Source organism: Heloderma suspectum, chromosome 1 (assembly GCF_057233095.1).
Source record: "Heloderma suspectum isolate Gila_16-S chromosome 1, 16-S_ref, whole genome shotgun sequence".
NCBI lineage: Eukaryota > Metazoa > Chordata > Lepidosauria > Squamata > Helodermatidae > Heloderma > Heloderma suspectum.
Window position 1 is genome coordinate 119,898,587 of NC_139458.1, and position 17,266 is coordinate 119,915,852.

Below are 17,266 nucleotides of genomic sequence, written 5' to 3' on the forward strand. Positions count from 1 at the left end.
GAGCTGCTCATAAGACATACTGGACATAAGGCATTAATTACAAACCTATTTACCTTACAGATAGATGTGTAATACCATTTAGTGCAAATCTTCAAGTAACTACGAACACTGCAGTTCACCTCCAGCTTATAGCCATTTATACATTGAGCTATGAATGTCTTGAGATGATAGTAACCCTCACTTTTACCACTAGATTAGCAAAAACTGCATGTGTTAAATTTAAAAGCAGGAGATTTGATCTTAATTATTCTGTAAGCAGGATGATTTGTGATATCACAATGATAGAGACAAAGGTGCAAATCTCTGAAGAATTTTCCATCTAATGACTCTGCCTCTCAAAAGATTTCCTCTTTAATCTGGATAGAAGTTTACTAACTGCAATCATTCACTACCTACCTGAGGATGCATTTATTTGTTTTCTCTGTCATATATACTATACACCGTGGGGATGGGGGGGTATATACATATTAATTACACTTCACATGTCGACACAATATGGAGAAGTCTTATTTAAACATCCTACTAGGACATAAACATCATTCCCACTAAATCCTTTTAGAAATATGTAGACTCAAACCTAACATGGTGAAATAACAATACGCACACACACAGAGGATATTTTGTGCTGATTCCATCTTCAAAATTCAAGCAAGTGGAATGGAATATGATATGGAACTTCTGCTAAATGAACTCTAGCAACAACATTCTTAGTTCTAATTATGTAGTCTTAAAATAGTCTTAGTTTTTATGGCTTTTCCCTCTAATTTCCAAGATATAAAACTCAATGGCATTCTTGTGGAACTAAGTTTTGAAATAAGATGTAAGATGCTTCAAAAGTCAGTGGAACATTTTATTCATGTTATTAAAAGACTTGAACAAACATTTATACAGCTGCTATTAGTCAAGTCAAGTAACTCATACAAGGCAGTATGAACAACTTGAAAATAGGAGTCGCTTTAGCTCCATAGTTCCTGCCACCTGTGCCACTTTCATGCCAGCTACTTTAATCACACATTTGCTTCTGATTTAAAGCACATGTGTCACATGATCATGCCACAGCAGGAAATGTCCCATTTAACAGTGCCAAAGTGCACTATGAATAGCAGCATATAACTAGACAAACCAGACTATTTACTGAATAGGAAATAATGAAACTAGGTTGCCCCTAGTCTGCCTTTTATCATATTGTGGGGTATCAACTAAACCAGCTAGTAGCAAAATGATTATCTTGAGCTGAAACCGTAAGATCTCCACATAGGACTTACTCCCCAGATGCAGCCCTATGCCACATCAAATTTACTCTGGAGGAGCCCCCAGGTGCCTTCTTGTTACATATGGATCTTTGGATTTAAATAATAGGAAGTGATATTTATTTACAAGAAATTGCCCATAGGGATACTGGACTGTGGTTTAGCATTACATGGAGGAGGAGCCTGCTCCCCCCACCCCTCTCCCTCTCTGGTGTAGCCAAGAGAAGATCAGAAGCATTTGCTTCCATTTTCAGCTAACTACATTTTGTTGTTATGTCTGAACTGGGAACTGCAGTTAGTTTTAACTATTATTGATCTGAACAAGCCAGATTTGAAGCTGGCTTGTTCAGACAATCCATAGTAAAACTAACCACAGTTTGTCCCAGACATAACGAACTGTGGTTGGTTGAAAATGGAAGCAAATACTTCCAATTTCCTTCTCATGGCTATGACAGAGTAGAATAGGTGAGGGTGGAAGTGCATGAGCCCAAGGCTTGTTCACATAACACTAAACAACAGTTTGACCAAAATTTGCACAGACCTTTGAAAGACAGCAAGTATATATTCAGTGCAATTTGGGAAAATTCTGGAAATGCTCTGTCCAAGAAATGGCTTTTATGCATTTTAGTCTTGGATCCTTAGTCTTGGAATAACACAGGAGCTTGTTGCACAAAACATGAGCCACTTGTTTGTACTATGTAAAGCATCAAACTATTTCTTATCTAGGTCCAATAACATCCAAGCTTGGAGGCCTCAGAAGCACTGTATGACTGCAGGGACTATTCCTCCCCACCCCCACTCCAAAGATCCAAGCTCAGAAGAAGGGCTAATGATCATCTGTGAACCAAGTATAGCACAACATGGATTAAGTCCAGCCCTCCTTTTCAAGCTTGAATCTGGAGAAAGGGGTGGGAATTATCCTTGACCTTATTTCATAGTTGGCCAGAGAACCTTCACAGTTCTCCGACTGACACAAAAGCACTTACCTTCTAGGGGATAGGCAGGGTTTTGGTAACCACAAACTTGCTATTATGCTAATTTCAGTGAAATTGGGAACAGTGGCAACCACAGTTAAGCACATATACTCCAACTATCTCTACCTGTCTGCCGTTTCCTTAAACTTTGTAATGGGGACTGGGAAACAGACAAGTGGGCAATAAATAAGCTTTAGTAAACAAGCTCCGCAAATCCAAAATATCTGCAGAAAATCTTGCTTTTAGTTAGGGCATCAGGCTGAGAATCATCACCTTCCAGTTATGATTCTAGATTATATATTGCCTTTAAATCACATATAAGACTCAATTAACAGTACAAATTCATCCATAATTCATCCATTCTTCCTCCTTCTATATCAGACTTCCCCAATCTGTTGCCCTCCAGATGGGTTGTAGGCCATGGTGGCTGGGGATGATGGGAGTGGGCATCAGGTTGGGGAAGGGTGTTCTATTATAGGGTGTTCTAGATTATAATAGTTTCATATAGGATTAATTATCCACTCTACCCCTCGCATGTCAACTTATATCAATTAACCCAATCAGTATACTGACTTTATGTACCAACAAAAACACAATTTAAACAAAAACACATAATTTCCATTTAAAAAGAAGCTTGGTCTCTCTTCAATTTATCTGTCTTAGTGCTGCTTCCCTCGCCTGTTTCACACCATTTCCGCAACAGCATTCTTCTGCAATAATTGTTGCTTTCTCCCTCCCCCCACTTAAGACAGAAGGGAAAAAAGTTATTCTTCTGGGGCTCCATTACCCTAAAACAAATACACCAGCAATAGTGAATGCGTAGCAGCAATAGGAGAAAAGGTACATATTGATGAGAAGACAATCCTTGTGATGAGCAGAGGGATGAGCGCTGCTACCCTACAGTAATGCTTCCAGTTTTCCCATTGTGAGCAGTGTCCTCAACTGGATGAGGTAATGGCCCAGTTTGGATATGAGGCTATACCATAATTTAGCACTACACAACTGAGCCTTAGCTAGCCTAATTTTGGACTGTTTCAATAAACCATAGTTAAAGAAAACCTGATTTGGATGTAAGGATAAACTGCAATTAGTTTAAACCAGGAAGCAGATGCTTCCAATCACCTCCTTGCACCTGCCTGGAGTAGAGGGAAGAGGGAGTGCATGAGACCAAGGCTGATCCAGCCTTATTTGTACGGTGCTAAACTATGGTTTAGGTTACATCTGAACTGAGCCAATGTTTCCTCAAGCCTATTTATTGGTGCTAGTTTTTGACCCTGTGTAACTATTGCACTAATTTTTAATGCAGCATCAAAGCCCAGTAAAGGGAGTAACAATTAACTTGGGGTGGGATACGGAAGGTCATTATTAGATACAAGTATATTTGTTTCTTTTTACAGCCACTCTAATGTTGAGTGGTTAACCTGAAAAGATAAGCGAGTGATTCTTAACCAGAGCCATACAGCCCCCAGAGGAAAATCTATAAATCTTGGGAGGCATTCAGAAATTTGGCAGGGGGAATAGGGGCATTCAGGATTTTAGGCAGCCTCTTCTTATACCCTCTTACAGTGGCTTCTGACAGCTAATGGAGGAGAATTATTGTATACCACTTATCCAATCCTGAGGATAAAATCCCAAATCCTAGATTTCTCTGGCAGGACTTTTAAAAAAGTGGTAAACAGCACAGAGAAACCGAACAGGAATGCCCCCTCCCTGCTTCGGGCAAAATAAAATAATAATAATAATAATAATAATAAAAAATTACAATAGGACTAAGTACACGTGATGAAAGTTCAGAAAGACCAGAGCGGGCACTTTAATAGCAACAAAAACAAAGGAGAAACAGGTTCTCAAAGAAGTGCCAAATGGGCTGAAATAAAAATTGGCACTTTTGAAAACCCATGTCTCTCTTATCTGTATGAGCTTCCAGAACCCACTGCTTCATTTTCCATCTTTTCCCATCTCTCCATTCTACCACCTGAGAGCAATTACACAACTACTCACCCAGCCTTACTTTCTGTGCATCGTATGCATATATCATAAATATACCTATATATCAGAATGAAATTGCCTTGTCTAGAGTGATGTTTTTATGTCCTAATTTTTTACTTGCAGCGTGATTGGGGGTGGGTGGGGGATTCAGTGATGTTGCATTCTTAGTGGGAGGTAGTGGGGAAATGGTTAGGAACCACTTGTATAAATGAACCGCAACCTGACATGTGAAGTCAGCTATAAACAAACAGTGACTTCTGCAAACATGAACAATTTTTTTTAAACCCACCAAAACTCAGAAACCACATATAAAACTTTCCCCTCCCACAAGCTTTAAACAGTAGTAGTTCCAATCTTATTACTAGTGTAAGGTATAACTAAGCACTCTTACTTTGAAGTAAGCCTCACAGATTTTATTTCCAAGTAAACATGATTCAATTGTAATGGATATGTGATTTTTAAAACATGGAGAAACGGGTTCTCCTCACTTTTCAATATGCTAACATTCATTGTAGTATGTTATGATTTTAAAAAACATGTTATTTTCCACTCCATCAAAGTTTCCGAGAATATGACATTTCAGTGTTGAAGAAATGAACAAGAAACACATGTAAAAACTGAAGGTTTGCACAGCCATTAGAAGTGAATTGAGACTAGAGTAAGGATTTAATTTATGAAGATACCACATGGCGCTTCAACATCACAAGTGAACATGACATTAACTTAATTTGAGCAGTAACAGCTCCTGCGCTAGGGAGTTTGCTACATTTAACCGACAACTGATTCATGAGTTTCATTGCCAGGAGTGAATGCTGAATTAGAGGGATTAATGGTCTGGATCAGCATAACAATTATACTCTGTAGCTAGATTTTTAAAAATTCATGAACTTCACATGTCCATCTTCACAAGTCTCAGATCAACTTAATACTTGACATTTGAATTTTTAATTCATGTATCAAAAATCCCAAATTTGTAAGGGCAGTCAAAGTTATCTGACATTTATTTCTATCCTGTCTTTTAGGTCAAGCCCTAGCAAGACAGCTTAGAATAAAAATGCTAAAAGACAGAACAATTGCACACACATGATAAAAAAACCCCATCAGATTAAAAACATATAGAGAGAGCTCATAAAAGAACCATGCAGCAGTTAGATTTCTGGCATAACCTAAGAACTGAGCTATCTGCAGCATGCAGATAGTTTAAGGCAAAAAATAAAAACAAATTAGCCCCAGAAGCAAATCAGCCCCAGAAAAAACTAAATGCTATGCATAAAAATGAACTAAGAAATCCAACTCCTTATGGTTCAACTGACCACCTTCTCATGGCATATACATATAACGCATACTCCAGTAGAATCAGAGATCCGATGTGGTCATGATAAAAAAAGTGAAGGGTGGTAAGAGTTATTATGCCCACCACTAGTGAAGAGCCTACATTGGTAAAAAAAAAATAAAAAAAATCAGCCTTTTTTGAGAAGAGATGTAAGCATACCAGATCTCAAGAGTTTGTTTTGTTCAGCAGAAACTTTGTCCTGCTGAGTAGTAAACCTTTATTCCTACGCCAGACAATGTTCTGTTCATACAAGGAACTTAAATATCTAGTTCCTCCTAACACTCAAGACAAATCACACAGCTTCCTCTTTTGTAGACAAGCCATCAGTTTGGCCATGCTTGTGTGCTCACTGTTCCTCCCTCTTTTTCCCATCAAGTTTTAGAAGCATAGCATATTAGGTTATTCTCTTTTTAATATACTAACAACGCATATTATGTCCATCAACAGTGCGTGAAATAGGATATGAGAGATGTCATGAATCCCAATTAAAAAAAGAAAATCTGTCTGCAAGGGGAAAAATATCTAGATACGTTTATTTTCAGCAAAAGTATTTGATTACAGCAGCTCTGTATAATTACCAGAGATTCTATGGCAGTAATCCTGAAACCACTTTCTCACAAGTAGGCTATATGTGATGTCGATGAGACTTTAGGAATAAGTGATTTCAAGATCCAAGTCAAAGTGCATAACACAATTAATAACAGTCACACGCATATAAGTTTTGGACAATTATTAAACTGCATCACCATCATCATCCCTTCCAATACCAAATTTGGTGGTCCTGTGCCTATCAGTTCAGCAGTCAAATGCAGCCACCCACAAAGTAGTAGTTTCTGTATACTGAGAAGACTTTCTGCATATATAAATAGAAATATTAGTTTGTATTTAAAGAACATGAAAATAACCCCCAAAAGCAGCCTGATGCATGCTCATTGGCCTCGAAGAGGCACAGAATATTGAGGGTGTCACTTGAAGATGGAGAGGAAAGAAAATGGGTGGAGAGGGTATTGGCTTGCTTGTGCTCCTAACAACTACAGTTTCGGGGTGGGGGGATTACAGTCAGGGGGATACAAACAATGAAGTTGGATATCCCTCAGTGCACTATATGGATATGACACCTGTTCCCTTTTCTACTCTTTAGAAACCTCCCACCCCCATACCACTGCTATATAGCAAAAAAGCACTCAGATATGAAGTTGGAAGTCAGCCCTGAGTTCGACTTCTTTAGCACTATATAGAACTGGTAGGAAAGACTTCTTTTCCCCCCTTTCCCCCTCTTCATCTTGAAACTACTCCCCATCCCATGAGTCCTGGTCTCCTGTTCCAGAATGGCTACAGCCCTGTGCTTATCACCAGGGCAGCAAAACAGGGCTACTGACAGACCAGAGTCCCACAAGTATGTGGTTTTTACATAATCAGGGGTCCAGGTACGCAGACAAATATTACATTTATTTTTTAGAATTCTTTTCCTTTTCTTAAAAATACAAGACTTATTGCCACACAGTAGGCATGGAAAAGAGGGTGAGTTATTGGGGGGAGGGGATTGGTCCTTACAGCTTAAAGCATCTGGATGGGGGAAGATCAAGGCTTGTGGATACAAGCTCTGGAGTGGGCATCCCCAGCCTCTAATCTCCTCACTCACCGCAGTCCAGGCTGCTCCAATCTTTTTGATGTTAGAATAGTCTGGGTGGGATTTATTGGGCAGAATCCAGTGCTATCACAGTGCTAGCATAAACCTACACTAAAGCAATGTCATTAGCACTTGCTAGGCAAAGGGAAAAAGCACTGAGCAGCCACCAAATTTTGGTAGTGCAGTTTGCCAAATTGCCGCTTTCCCTTTTTGCCTAGCAAACATTAATGACGTTCCACTAGTACTGGTTTATACTAGCACAATGCCATTAGTGCTAGTGCTGTGGCAGCAGTGAATACAGCCCATACTCTTCCCATTCCAGCCTGCCTGTTTCTTAAGATCTTCTGCTTAGGCCCTATTCCAAGTGCCTTTGAAAGTGTGCTATTAATTACAAAGGAGAGAGCTTTCTCTGTGATGGCACCCCAGCTTTGGAATCGTCTCTCTAAAGAAATATACCTGGCACTTAATTTACAATCTTTTTGGCGCCAGGGCATTTGTTACAGGCATTTTAATCTTTATAACCTCGCAGTCTGCCTGTGTAACTAAATGTAATTAAAATTTTTATTGCTGTTCTTTATTATAGGTATTCAATATTAGTTTTTATTGTACTGTATTAGGTTTCTAAAACTGTTATTTATATCGTCACCATCCTGAAATCTCAAGAGATGAAGGGTAGTATAGAAATCTTTTAAATAAATAATTTAGGATTGTGGGGAACATGCTCCTTCTAATTAAGCACCACTCTAACTATTCTTTCAGTTGAGAACAGAGCAAAACCATAACAGCTTAAGGTATCCTGCAGTGGAAACTGAAAATAGGTTGGGAAATTTGCACAGTGAAGCATGCATCCTCTGACTCCAATCCCTTGCCCCAAATTATCCCAAAGCACTGAGACTGCGACCTGGTATGCGCATCATGGTGGCAAACTAATTAACCCATGATTTCCAGGGATGTGCAAGCCATTTCCAGTTTCAAAAAACAACTTACAAACTCTCCGTATGTAGGTTGTTAGCATGGCGGTATGAACCTGGACACTCTGTATTGTTTATAGGTTAAACAATCCAGTTAACCTACAATTTGTTCTTGTACCACCTTGCTTGCACCCTGAGATCATCAGCAGAGGGGCTTCTCACTTGCCCACTGCAAAGGGTGTTTAGGCTGGTGAGCACAATGGAGATGGTCATTTCAGAAGTAACCCCACATCTCTGAAATGAGCTTCCACTGGGTGTTTGTCAGGCCCCTCCTTTGCAGGTCTTCATGCAAGTTTTGAAGGACCACCAGTTTTCACTGACCTTTTCTTAATTTCTGGACTACTGGTTTTATTATAATCGCTGTTTTTTTTAAATAATTGTTTTGCATTGTTCCTTTTATCTTATATGCCACTTTGAGATGGTTCCACCCTTAGAGGCACCTAAAAACAATGGTAAATAAATAATACAAAACACACACAGTAACATCCTGATACAATTTCCTGGAAGTTCTAATAATCAATTATTTGTAGAATTACTGGGGGGGGCAAATTCTTCATTTGAGTTCTGTAATACAACCTTGTATAGCCAGTTATAAAATTTCAGCTTCGAAGTGAAAATAGGTTTTCAGGATATGTTTTACCTGTGATGTTTGGCCCTGTAACTTAGCAAACTGAGCAGTTCGAATGTTTAAAGACTGACTTCTTGTAACCGTTGCCCCAGAAGTAGATTTCCCACTAACTTTTCTTTCAAGATGGCATTTTCCTGGGGGTTTCTCCTCCAGCAGCACAGCATCCCAAGGATCTTCTACAACTGTACTACAAGTCACCTTTCCACATTCTTCTGCAGTATACAATATATCCATACTGTCCACTTTTGGCTTACTTAAAGGATCCAAATCCAACCAATCAAATTTACTAATATCATTGGAGTTTTCAGAGGTTGGCAAATTAATTGTAGATTTAGCACCAGTCACTTCTAAGTCTGTGCTTGATCTCCCATTTTTTTGAAATTCTGAAGTTCTTGCTATCTTATCAAATACTTTTGCCATTTCAGGGGTAAGTGTTGAATGATATACAGGTAAATTTCCTCGTGGATGGAAAGTTGTAGTAGCTGGTAGTGCGTATGAAATGTACTGGGACCTCTCTGGAAGACTAAGATAAATAGGCTTTGTAGACTGGTAAGTGGACATACCTGGATGGAAGCCATTCTGAAAGATACCAACTTGTTTACTGTAAGAGGGTGCTGGGTAAAGAGAAGGTACAGTGCAAGCAGAAGGCCCAGTCAATCCAGGTGGCCATTGTCCTCTTTGAACAGTAGTGCTAGAATAAAACTGTGAAGATAAAGATGGGCTCAGAATAGGAGTTGCTGGCAATGTAGGTGGTTTGCGGGATTCAAAATTTTCCTCTAGTAGTAGTTTCTCTAGCTCAGCATGGGTAAGTTTCTCTATATCAATTGCATTTAACTTATCATCCACTTTTTTCTTGGCATCAGACTCTGGAAACACCATAAGATCATGGTCCTGTTTTCTACGGGATTGTACATTTGGCCAGGAGCTGCTTAAATGATCAAAGCTTTGTGTATTAACAGCTACCACTCTTTCCTTTTGCATCTTAGCCAGAGCCTCAGCTTCCATCTGCAATGCCTCTTCTTTGTCCACTTCTTTTGCCCTTGTGCCCAAAGTTGGTGATGAACATTGTGTGAATTCACTGCTGCTAGATATCTGGGCCATGCCGTAAAAGCAGATGTCCATTAACAATTCCTGTCCCTTCTCCTGAAAATCTTTGGCCCAAGAATATTCGAACACAGATTCAGTAGCACTAGAGGGGAAAAAAAACACACGTTAAATAAGTACTTACAAAATCACTACTTTTGCATTTATCTACCATTTCAAGATTCCAGACTTCTACAGTTGTTTGAAGAACTAGAGCCAATCTATTACTTGTATTTGTAAATGTAATCAAATGCTGACTTGGTTTGCGTAATCACCATGGGTTAAACAAGCCACAGGGGCTTATTTTTGAGCCGTAGTGCGTGCCAGGTACCATTTGCCTAAACATCTGCCCAGGTGCAGCTTGTCATTTCCGTCTCAACAAACGATGCTGTCTGGGTTCGGACAACACCACAAGCCGTGCCTGGTTGGGTAAACTGTTTGGCATGCACCATGGTTTGTTTAACCCACAGTGATTATGCGAACTGGCCCACTGTGTTCAACAACTACACCCACTGTGTTCAACAACTACACTTGCCTTGTTTCCGATGCCAGTTGCATATAAATTTAATATATACTAAAATCATTTCTGTGCCACTAGGCGTTTTCCTGTCGTATCACTGAATTACTCAGCCCCAAGAACTACTGGTTCATAACCAGCAGTTTCCCTTGAAGACCAGGCTTTTCATCTGTAAGACAGACCCCCACCACCACCAGCAGAGGGAGGACATGAGACAACTATGTGGTGAGTCATGAGAGCTGACTGAGTTCTGAGGGTACTCTGAGAATGGGTGCAGAATGGAGAGAAAATGCAGCCACTGACTTCCTGCTATTTGGGCCAATGTTTAGGGTAGCTAGGACAACTCCTCCTTTCCAGCCACACAGAGCCTGCCTGTCTGTATGGGGTGGTTTCCTCACATGCACACACTCGCGCGTGCACACACACACACACACACACACTCTTTAGGCAAACAGGCCATGTTAAGAACTTCACTAGCATCAGTATTACATCTAGTCAGCCTTCTTGCATTACTCCCACCACAGCTGGATTGGGTGGATGAGTGCATGGGACTAGATACAAGAAAGAAAGAAAAAGGTCATAGGAGAACAGGGGTGTGGGGAGAAGAGTGCCTGCTAAAAGCAGATTTAATATTCCTTTTCCACAATCCACAGATAATCATAAACTGTATACACACACACGAAAATAGTGACAGATTATTTTCCAGATAGGTTCAGAAGCCTTAATATTGCAATCAATTAATGTTAAAGGATTCTCTATGCTTTAGAGCAGCTTGGTTGCATCAGTATTTAATTTCAGCCACTTCATGTTCATGGAATGCAAACACTTATCAGTCATATTTATACCATTTAAATTATCACAGCCTGGCCAATAAGTTAAAGTGCTACGCAATGAAAGAAAGCGAACAAGCTGCAACTAAGTTTGCACAGCAAGTAGAATGACTCAAGTTTTTCATTCCCATTTTTGAGTTTGATGTACTAGACACAAAGCTTTTTAGCATAGGGGGGAACATAAGGAATTATAATAAACCAGACAGACCCCTCACAATTTGTTCAAGTTGGATTAAAGCACTTCCACAGGATTCCAAGCAGCAATGAAGCTTGCTGCTTTTACTGGCCAACAGTTTTTGTTGCTATAAATTGTATCTTCTTCTGGTCTTAATTCATTCCCTATCAACTTCCAGATGATACATTTTGCACTGCTCAGGACAAAATAAATTTTCAACAAACATTCCTGGCACCCAATCCTGCTACAATCTCCACACATTGCTCTGGTTTGATCAGAAGTAGAAAGTGAAGGCAAGTGCACTCCAAGCTATACCTCATCTCCCAAACAAGGTCTCCAATAATTCCATCTCACAGCACCTGCCAAGCAGCATTTAATATATACAGTTATAAGTTGTTCTATCCACCTTGACTCAGGCACTACTGCATATATGATCCCCACCTGTTGAGAAGGGAATGAGTGAGCCAGCAAATGCAACAGTCACAGTTAATCCACAGCAAGTCACACTGTGGCCTCATTTGTAGTTTATCCTTTTGAAACCACATAGTACAACATTATTTGGCTTTCAGTTAAAACTGGCAGGGATGTGCTGGCATATATAATACTAGATCTTGATTGTATCACTGTTTCTCCCACAGAGTTGTCTCCACTAGTAATAGGGGGAAAAAGTTTGATACAAGGTTTTAACAACCGATGCCTCTACTTCCCAACATATTACAAGCCCCAAGTAGGCACTACAGATCCCAAAGTAGAGAAGTATTGTGTGAAGTACTTTACATGTTAACTAAACGCAGCAACAGCACAAAGAACACAAAGTGAACTTCCAAGGAAAAGAAAAAAAGTTTAGGTTTACAACAGATTAACTTTTCTTAAAATGATTATAAACATTTATGTATAATCTACTTATTGCAGCTTCCTATAGCAATCATTTTCCTTCAGTATGCTGAAAACTTATCAATAATTAGCACTATCACTATTGTTTGAAGAAAAATCACATTAAATATTTCCAATTTTATCTATAGCTCTGGTTTCTATTTAAGGAAGTTAAACTGGTTTTACTTAATACTTAATGTTTGTGTAGCACATATTCAAAGCACTTAAATACAATGACCTAGTTTGCTAGCTTAACCCAGGAACTGCAGAAATGAGTGGAGTGCACAAGCTCATCATTTCTGCTTTTAATTAACAACCCAAGAAAACCCTGATCTTGGGATGTTTCGTGACGTGTGAACCCAGAAACTCTGGGCTGTTTATGGGTTAAACAATTCAGAATTAATCCAACAACAAACCATGGGCAATTGTTGGGTTAACTCTGGGTTGTTTAACCCATAAACAACCCAGAATTTCTGGTTTGCATGGAACGAAACAAACTGAAAGTGGAAACTTCTTGTGCACTCTGCTCAACCCCGCAATTCCTGGGTTGAACAACCCAGGAAATGCTGCCTGACGTGCGAACTGGCCAAATAGCTCGGTTCCTAGCTAGGCTTCCATGAACAGAAGAGTTCCTCCCATTCATGGATAGGACCACATTTCAGTAGAACATCCTGCGGGTAGAAGTGGGCAAGGAAAACATTTTTGCTATTTCCCCCCCTCCCCCTGCAATATCTCCACACTATTCCAGAGAGTCCCCCAGTCTTCAGGAGCAGATTTTTAGGGGGCACAAGACAGCATGGGAAATCGGTGAGAGCTGCCTCCCCTTCCAAAGTCAGGAGTGTCCCATGAACACTTCACTCATACCAGCAGAAACAAACTCAGGATCCTAGTTATTATCTAGCTATAATCACTACTAGGCCTATGCAAGCTTCGGATTCAGAATACTGAAGCATGGCAGCCATTTAGTGTGAAATCTGCCATTTAGTGTTGCACATGCCTAAGATGGAGGAAGGAAAACACCTCCCACTCCCAGCATACACCTCCCACTGTCAGCATGCACTGCTTCCCCCCAGGACTGCAGTCTCTCTTTTCCCCACTGGGGACAGACCTAAGGGCTGAGTCTAGTTTCACTTTTTAGAGGGAAGTATGGTGGACTATCGTCACACAGCCCATGCCACTGGAGTACCAGCCTCCACTGGTCTCTTGCCAGTTTCACTTCCCGTTCCAGCACCATGGTATCACTTTGAGTTACACCATCACCTCCGTCCCACGGAGTGGCCAATCAGAGGAGTGCAATTACCATATGGGAGGGGCCTGAGTCAGGAGTCTATCATACACACAAGGGCTTAAGCCTGTGCAATACAAAATGGCAGATTTCACACTAAATGGCTGCCATGCTTCAGAATTCCGAATCCAAAGCTTGCACAGGCCTAATTGCTACAACAACCCTGCAAGCTAATAATACTGATTTATCTTCCATATTGCAGATGGGAAGACAAAGGCTGAGAGATAGTCGCTTGCCTAAAACCACATAGTGAGTTCATGGCAGCAGCAATATTCAAATCAGGGATTTCCTGATGTGTACCCCAGTCTCTATGCTATGCCAGCTTTTGACAGAAAGTTGATACAATTTGATGGAAAGTTATGTGATCTTTTCATTAATAATGTCAATTTTATTGGTAATAATAGGCCCAAACCTAGGGAAGCACTTGTGTGGACCTCTGTAAAAAGGATAGCATTCTAAAATCATTGCACCTCATGCAATTTTTTTAATCTCCCAATTTAAAACACCACTTGCAATGTGGCACAGGGGACCTGAAGTTAAGGAATTAAAAGCTATGTTGCACAGATTTAAAGGGTCTCTTTGAATGAAGGCCAAAAGCCTATCCCTTACTGAAGTTAAATCAAAGAAAACCCAAAGTATATTTAGATATACTTTTTCTATCAATGATCCAACATTTGCCTCCAATTTTATGTTCAGTTATTTTCACCAGACTGATTAAACCCAAGATGAAAAGAATAATTTTAAATCTGAGACAACTAAAAATAAGACTGGAACAACAGAGACCACAGAAGTAATACAAACTAGTGAAAAGGAAGTAATTTAATAAAGGTACATCCCAACCTGATAAACTGCAGCATGACAAAATGCACCTGATCAAAGCACTGAACTTCATACAATGCACACTGTACTTAAATGCAGGAAAAAACAAAAGAATGTCACCATTTTTTGTAATCAGGGCTGGCTATACCATTAGGCAAAGTGAGGCTGTTGCCTTAGGCAGCAACTGCTGAGAGGCAGAAGCAAGGTGTTGGAGGAGAGAACTGTGTACCACCTAGCCTGCTATCTTCAGCTGCAGCGGAGCATACTATACCATTATCAGTGTTGATGAAAGATTCTACTGCCAGTCCAGTTGGCTTTTGTACACGGAATGGGAGGGGGCACCATCTTGTTCTTTGCCTCAGGCAGCAAAATGTCTTGGGCCAGCCCTGCTTGTAATACTTCAAACTAGGACCTCAGCCAAACCAAAAGCAATGTAACTTGCTTCCTAAAATAGACACACACATCTCATAAATGAAGGACTGTGAACTTGAAAAATAACTTTTAAAAGGTGTACCTGGAACTCTTACTTTACAATGCACTAAATAAAACCAACACTATTAACATATTAGTCTTGCAAACAAGCCCGCAAAAGTTACTAGCCTAATGAACTCAAGGTCTCAATTTGTATCTAATCCAATAACATACAGACATTAAAGGACAATTCAAGAAGTGAAGGGCACCCCAGTATAGATCAAACTCTTATGCTCTACTGTTCTTCCCTACTTTCACTTGCATTTCAGTAAGACCAAAGCACTGTTGCTAGACTTTCTGTGCATTATCGAAGCTCATATTCTAAAGAACAAATTTGTGGAGCCAGTTACAAAGAGATCTAGTTACCAAGTTGATAGCAAATACTCTCAAAGTTTCCCACGCTGTGTATGATGGTATAATGAAATCAGTTTTTTAATTAGAGCCCCCAAAGTATAGGATTCAGCTTGTGAAAAGTAATGGTACTACGCACTCTATTCTGCTTTGGTCAGATTTCACCTGGAATACTTGTGTCCAGTTTTGGACACCACAGTTTAAGAATGATATCGACAAACTGGAGCATGTCCAGAGGAAGGAGACAAAGATAGTGAGAGGCCTGGAGACTAAACCTTAAGAGGAATGGATGAAGGACCTGGCTATGTTTAGCTTGAGGTAGAAAGAATTAAGAGGTGATATGATCACCATCTTCAAATATTTGAAGAACTGTCACATAGATGACAGAGCAAATTTGGTTTCTATTGCCCCAGATGGCAGGAGCTGAAATAATGGGTTCAAGTTATGAGACAAACGATTTGAACTAAACATTATGGAGAACTCCTGACAGTATGAGCTGTTCAACAGTGGAACAGACTTCCTTAGAAGGTGATGGCCTCTCCTTTGTTAGAGATTTTTAAGCAGAGGCTGAATGGCCACCTATCAGGAGTCCTGTAGGTGTGGATTTCCTGCACTGGCAGGGGGTTGGACTAGATTATGTTTGGGGCACCTTCTAACTTTATGGAAAAGATCTTGTCCCACAGAAAAGTAGGAGTAGGTAATTTCACAGCATCTCTATATTGTGTGCGTTTGATCTCTAATTATGACTGGTGTAAAGGTGCAGAATTACCTACCATCAGCCTGAGGGTATGGACAAGTTGCTTTGAAGGGTGAGGCCAACTACCTGGTTGTTGGACCCATGTCCATTCTGGCTAATAAAAGCTGCCAGGAGAGGGCTGGCCAGATGGGTGGTGATCATAAATGCTTCTCTGGAGTAGGGTTGTGTCCATGTTTCATTAAAGGAAGCAGTTGTAGCACAGAAGACTACAAAATAAGTATGGCATTTCTTCATGCCATCAAGACTGCTGAGTTCCCCTAGCATTCCAAAGTGAGTGAGTGAAAGAGAGAGAGAGAGATTATTTTAAGCAAATTATTCTTGGTGCCTTTAACTATTAAAACATCAGCACAATATTTCAAGTGTTTTAAAGCTTTATTGTCTTAAACTGCTGTACACTACCTTAATGGCTTTTTAGCAAATAATCATTAGTAAATAATACAATAAATATGGCTTTTATTGAACAGCAATCAACACGGAAAATTAATCTCCTTAAAAGTCTTCCCACAAATAAACGGGGGGGGGGGAATGAAATCCGAATCAATTTCTTATCTTGAAACATTTGAAGAGTCTTTGATGAAAAGAAATCCAATTACCTAAAAGTATGGATAATCCTGCCATCTGCTCATGTTACTTACTAGCATTCAATATCCATCTAAGCAATTTAAGGCACAATCCTATGCAGATTTAGACAGAATAACGTCCTGCAACTCCCAGCATCCTTCAGCAAGCCATGTTGGCTAGGAATGCTGGGAGTTGTAGGACCTTTTTCTGTCTAAATCTGCATAGGATTATTCCCTTAGTGACAAAAAAGTTAAGTTGTGATAGAAATAGGTTATATCAAACAGCTGCTAACTGATTATTTTACTGAATAAACATGTAAACAAAACATGTAAACTGATATTCACTCAGGTAGAAAGGCCTGGTTATTAATAGTCCACTTAGTAAGGTTTGACTCTTAAAGGCAGTCTAAAATAATTATAAATAAATTAAAAAATAATAGTTGTAGTAATCAAACCACCCAAAATTCAGTACATAGAGATCACCATCACATGAGATCATACGGGTTAGTTATTAAGGTTGTCAATCACATACAAAGTGCAAACCAATGACAAGGTTATTCTTGTGTATATAGCCCATGCCCTCTTATCATTTCTCCCCCGCCCCACATACCCTCTTCCCAATGTCTACCTCAAACTGCCTTCCAAATATACAGTAGCAGAGGTTGACAGAATCCTCTCTGGAAATAATAGGAAGGAACAAAATAAACACACGGTTGCATCAAATAGAACTCTATGCTAAATCATTTTTTGTCAGAACCCCCCTCCAAAAT

General features: G+C 39.8%; 1 protein-coding gene across 1 annotated transcript in view; it reads right to left on the reverse strand.

Moving 5' to 3' along the window:
- Positions 1 to 17,266, reverse strand: part of PIK3C2A (phosphatidylinositol-4-phosphate 3-kinase catalytic subunit type 2 alpha) — a 78,115-nt gene that overhangs the window by 51,170 nt on the left and 9,679 nt on the right. Inside the window, exon 2 of the mRNA XM_084855030.1 lies at positions 8,788 to 9,964. Within this exon, the coding sequence (XP_084711156.1) occupies positions 8,788 to 9,897 (1,110 nt within the window). The 5' untranslated portion in view covers positions 9,898 to 9,964. The remainder of the gene's footprint in view (positions 1 to 8,787; positions 9,965 to 17,266) is intronic.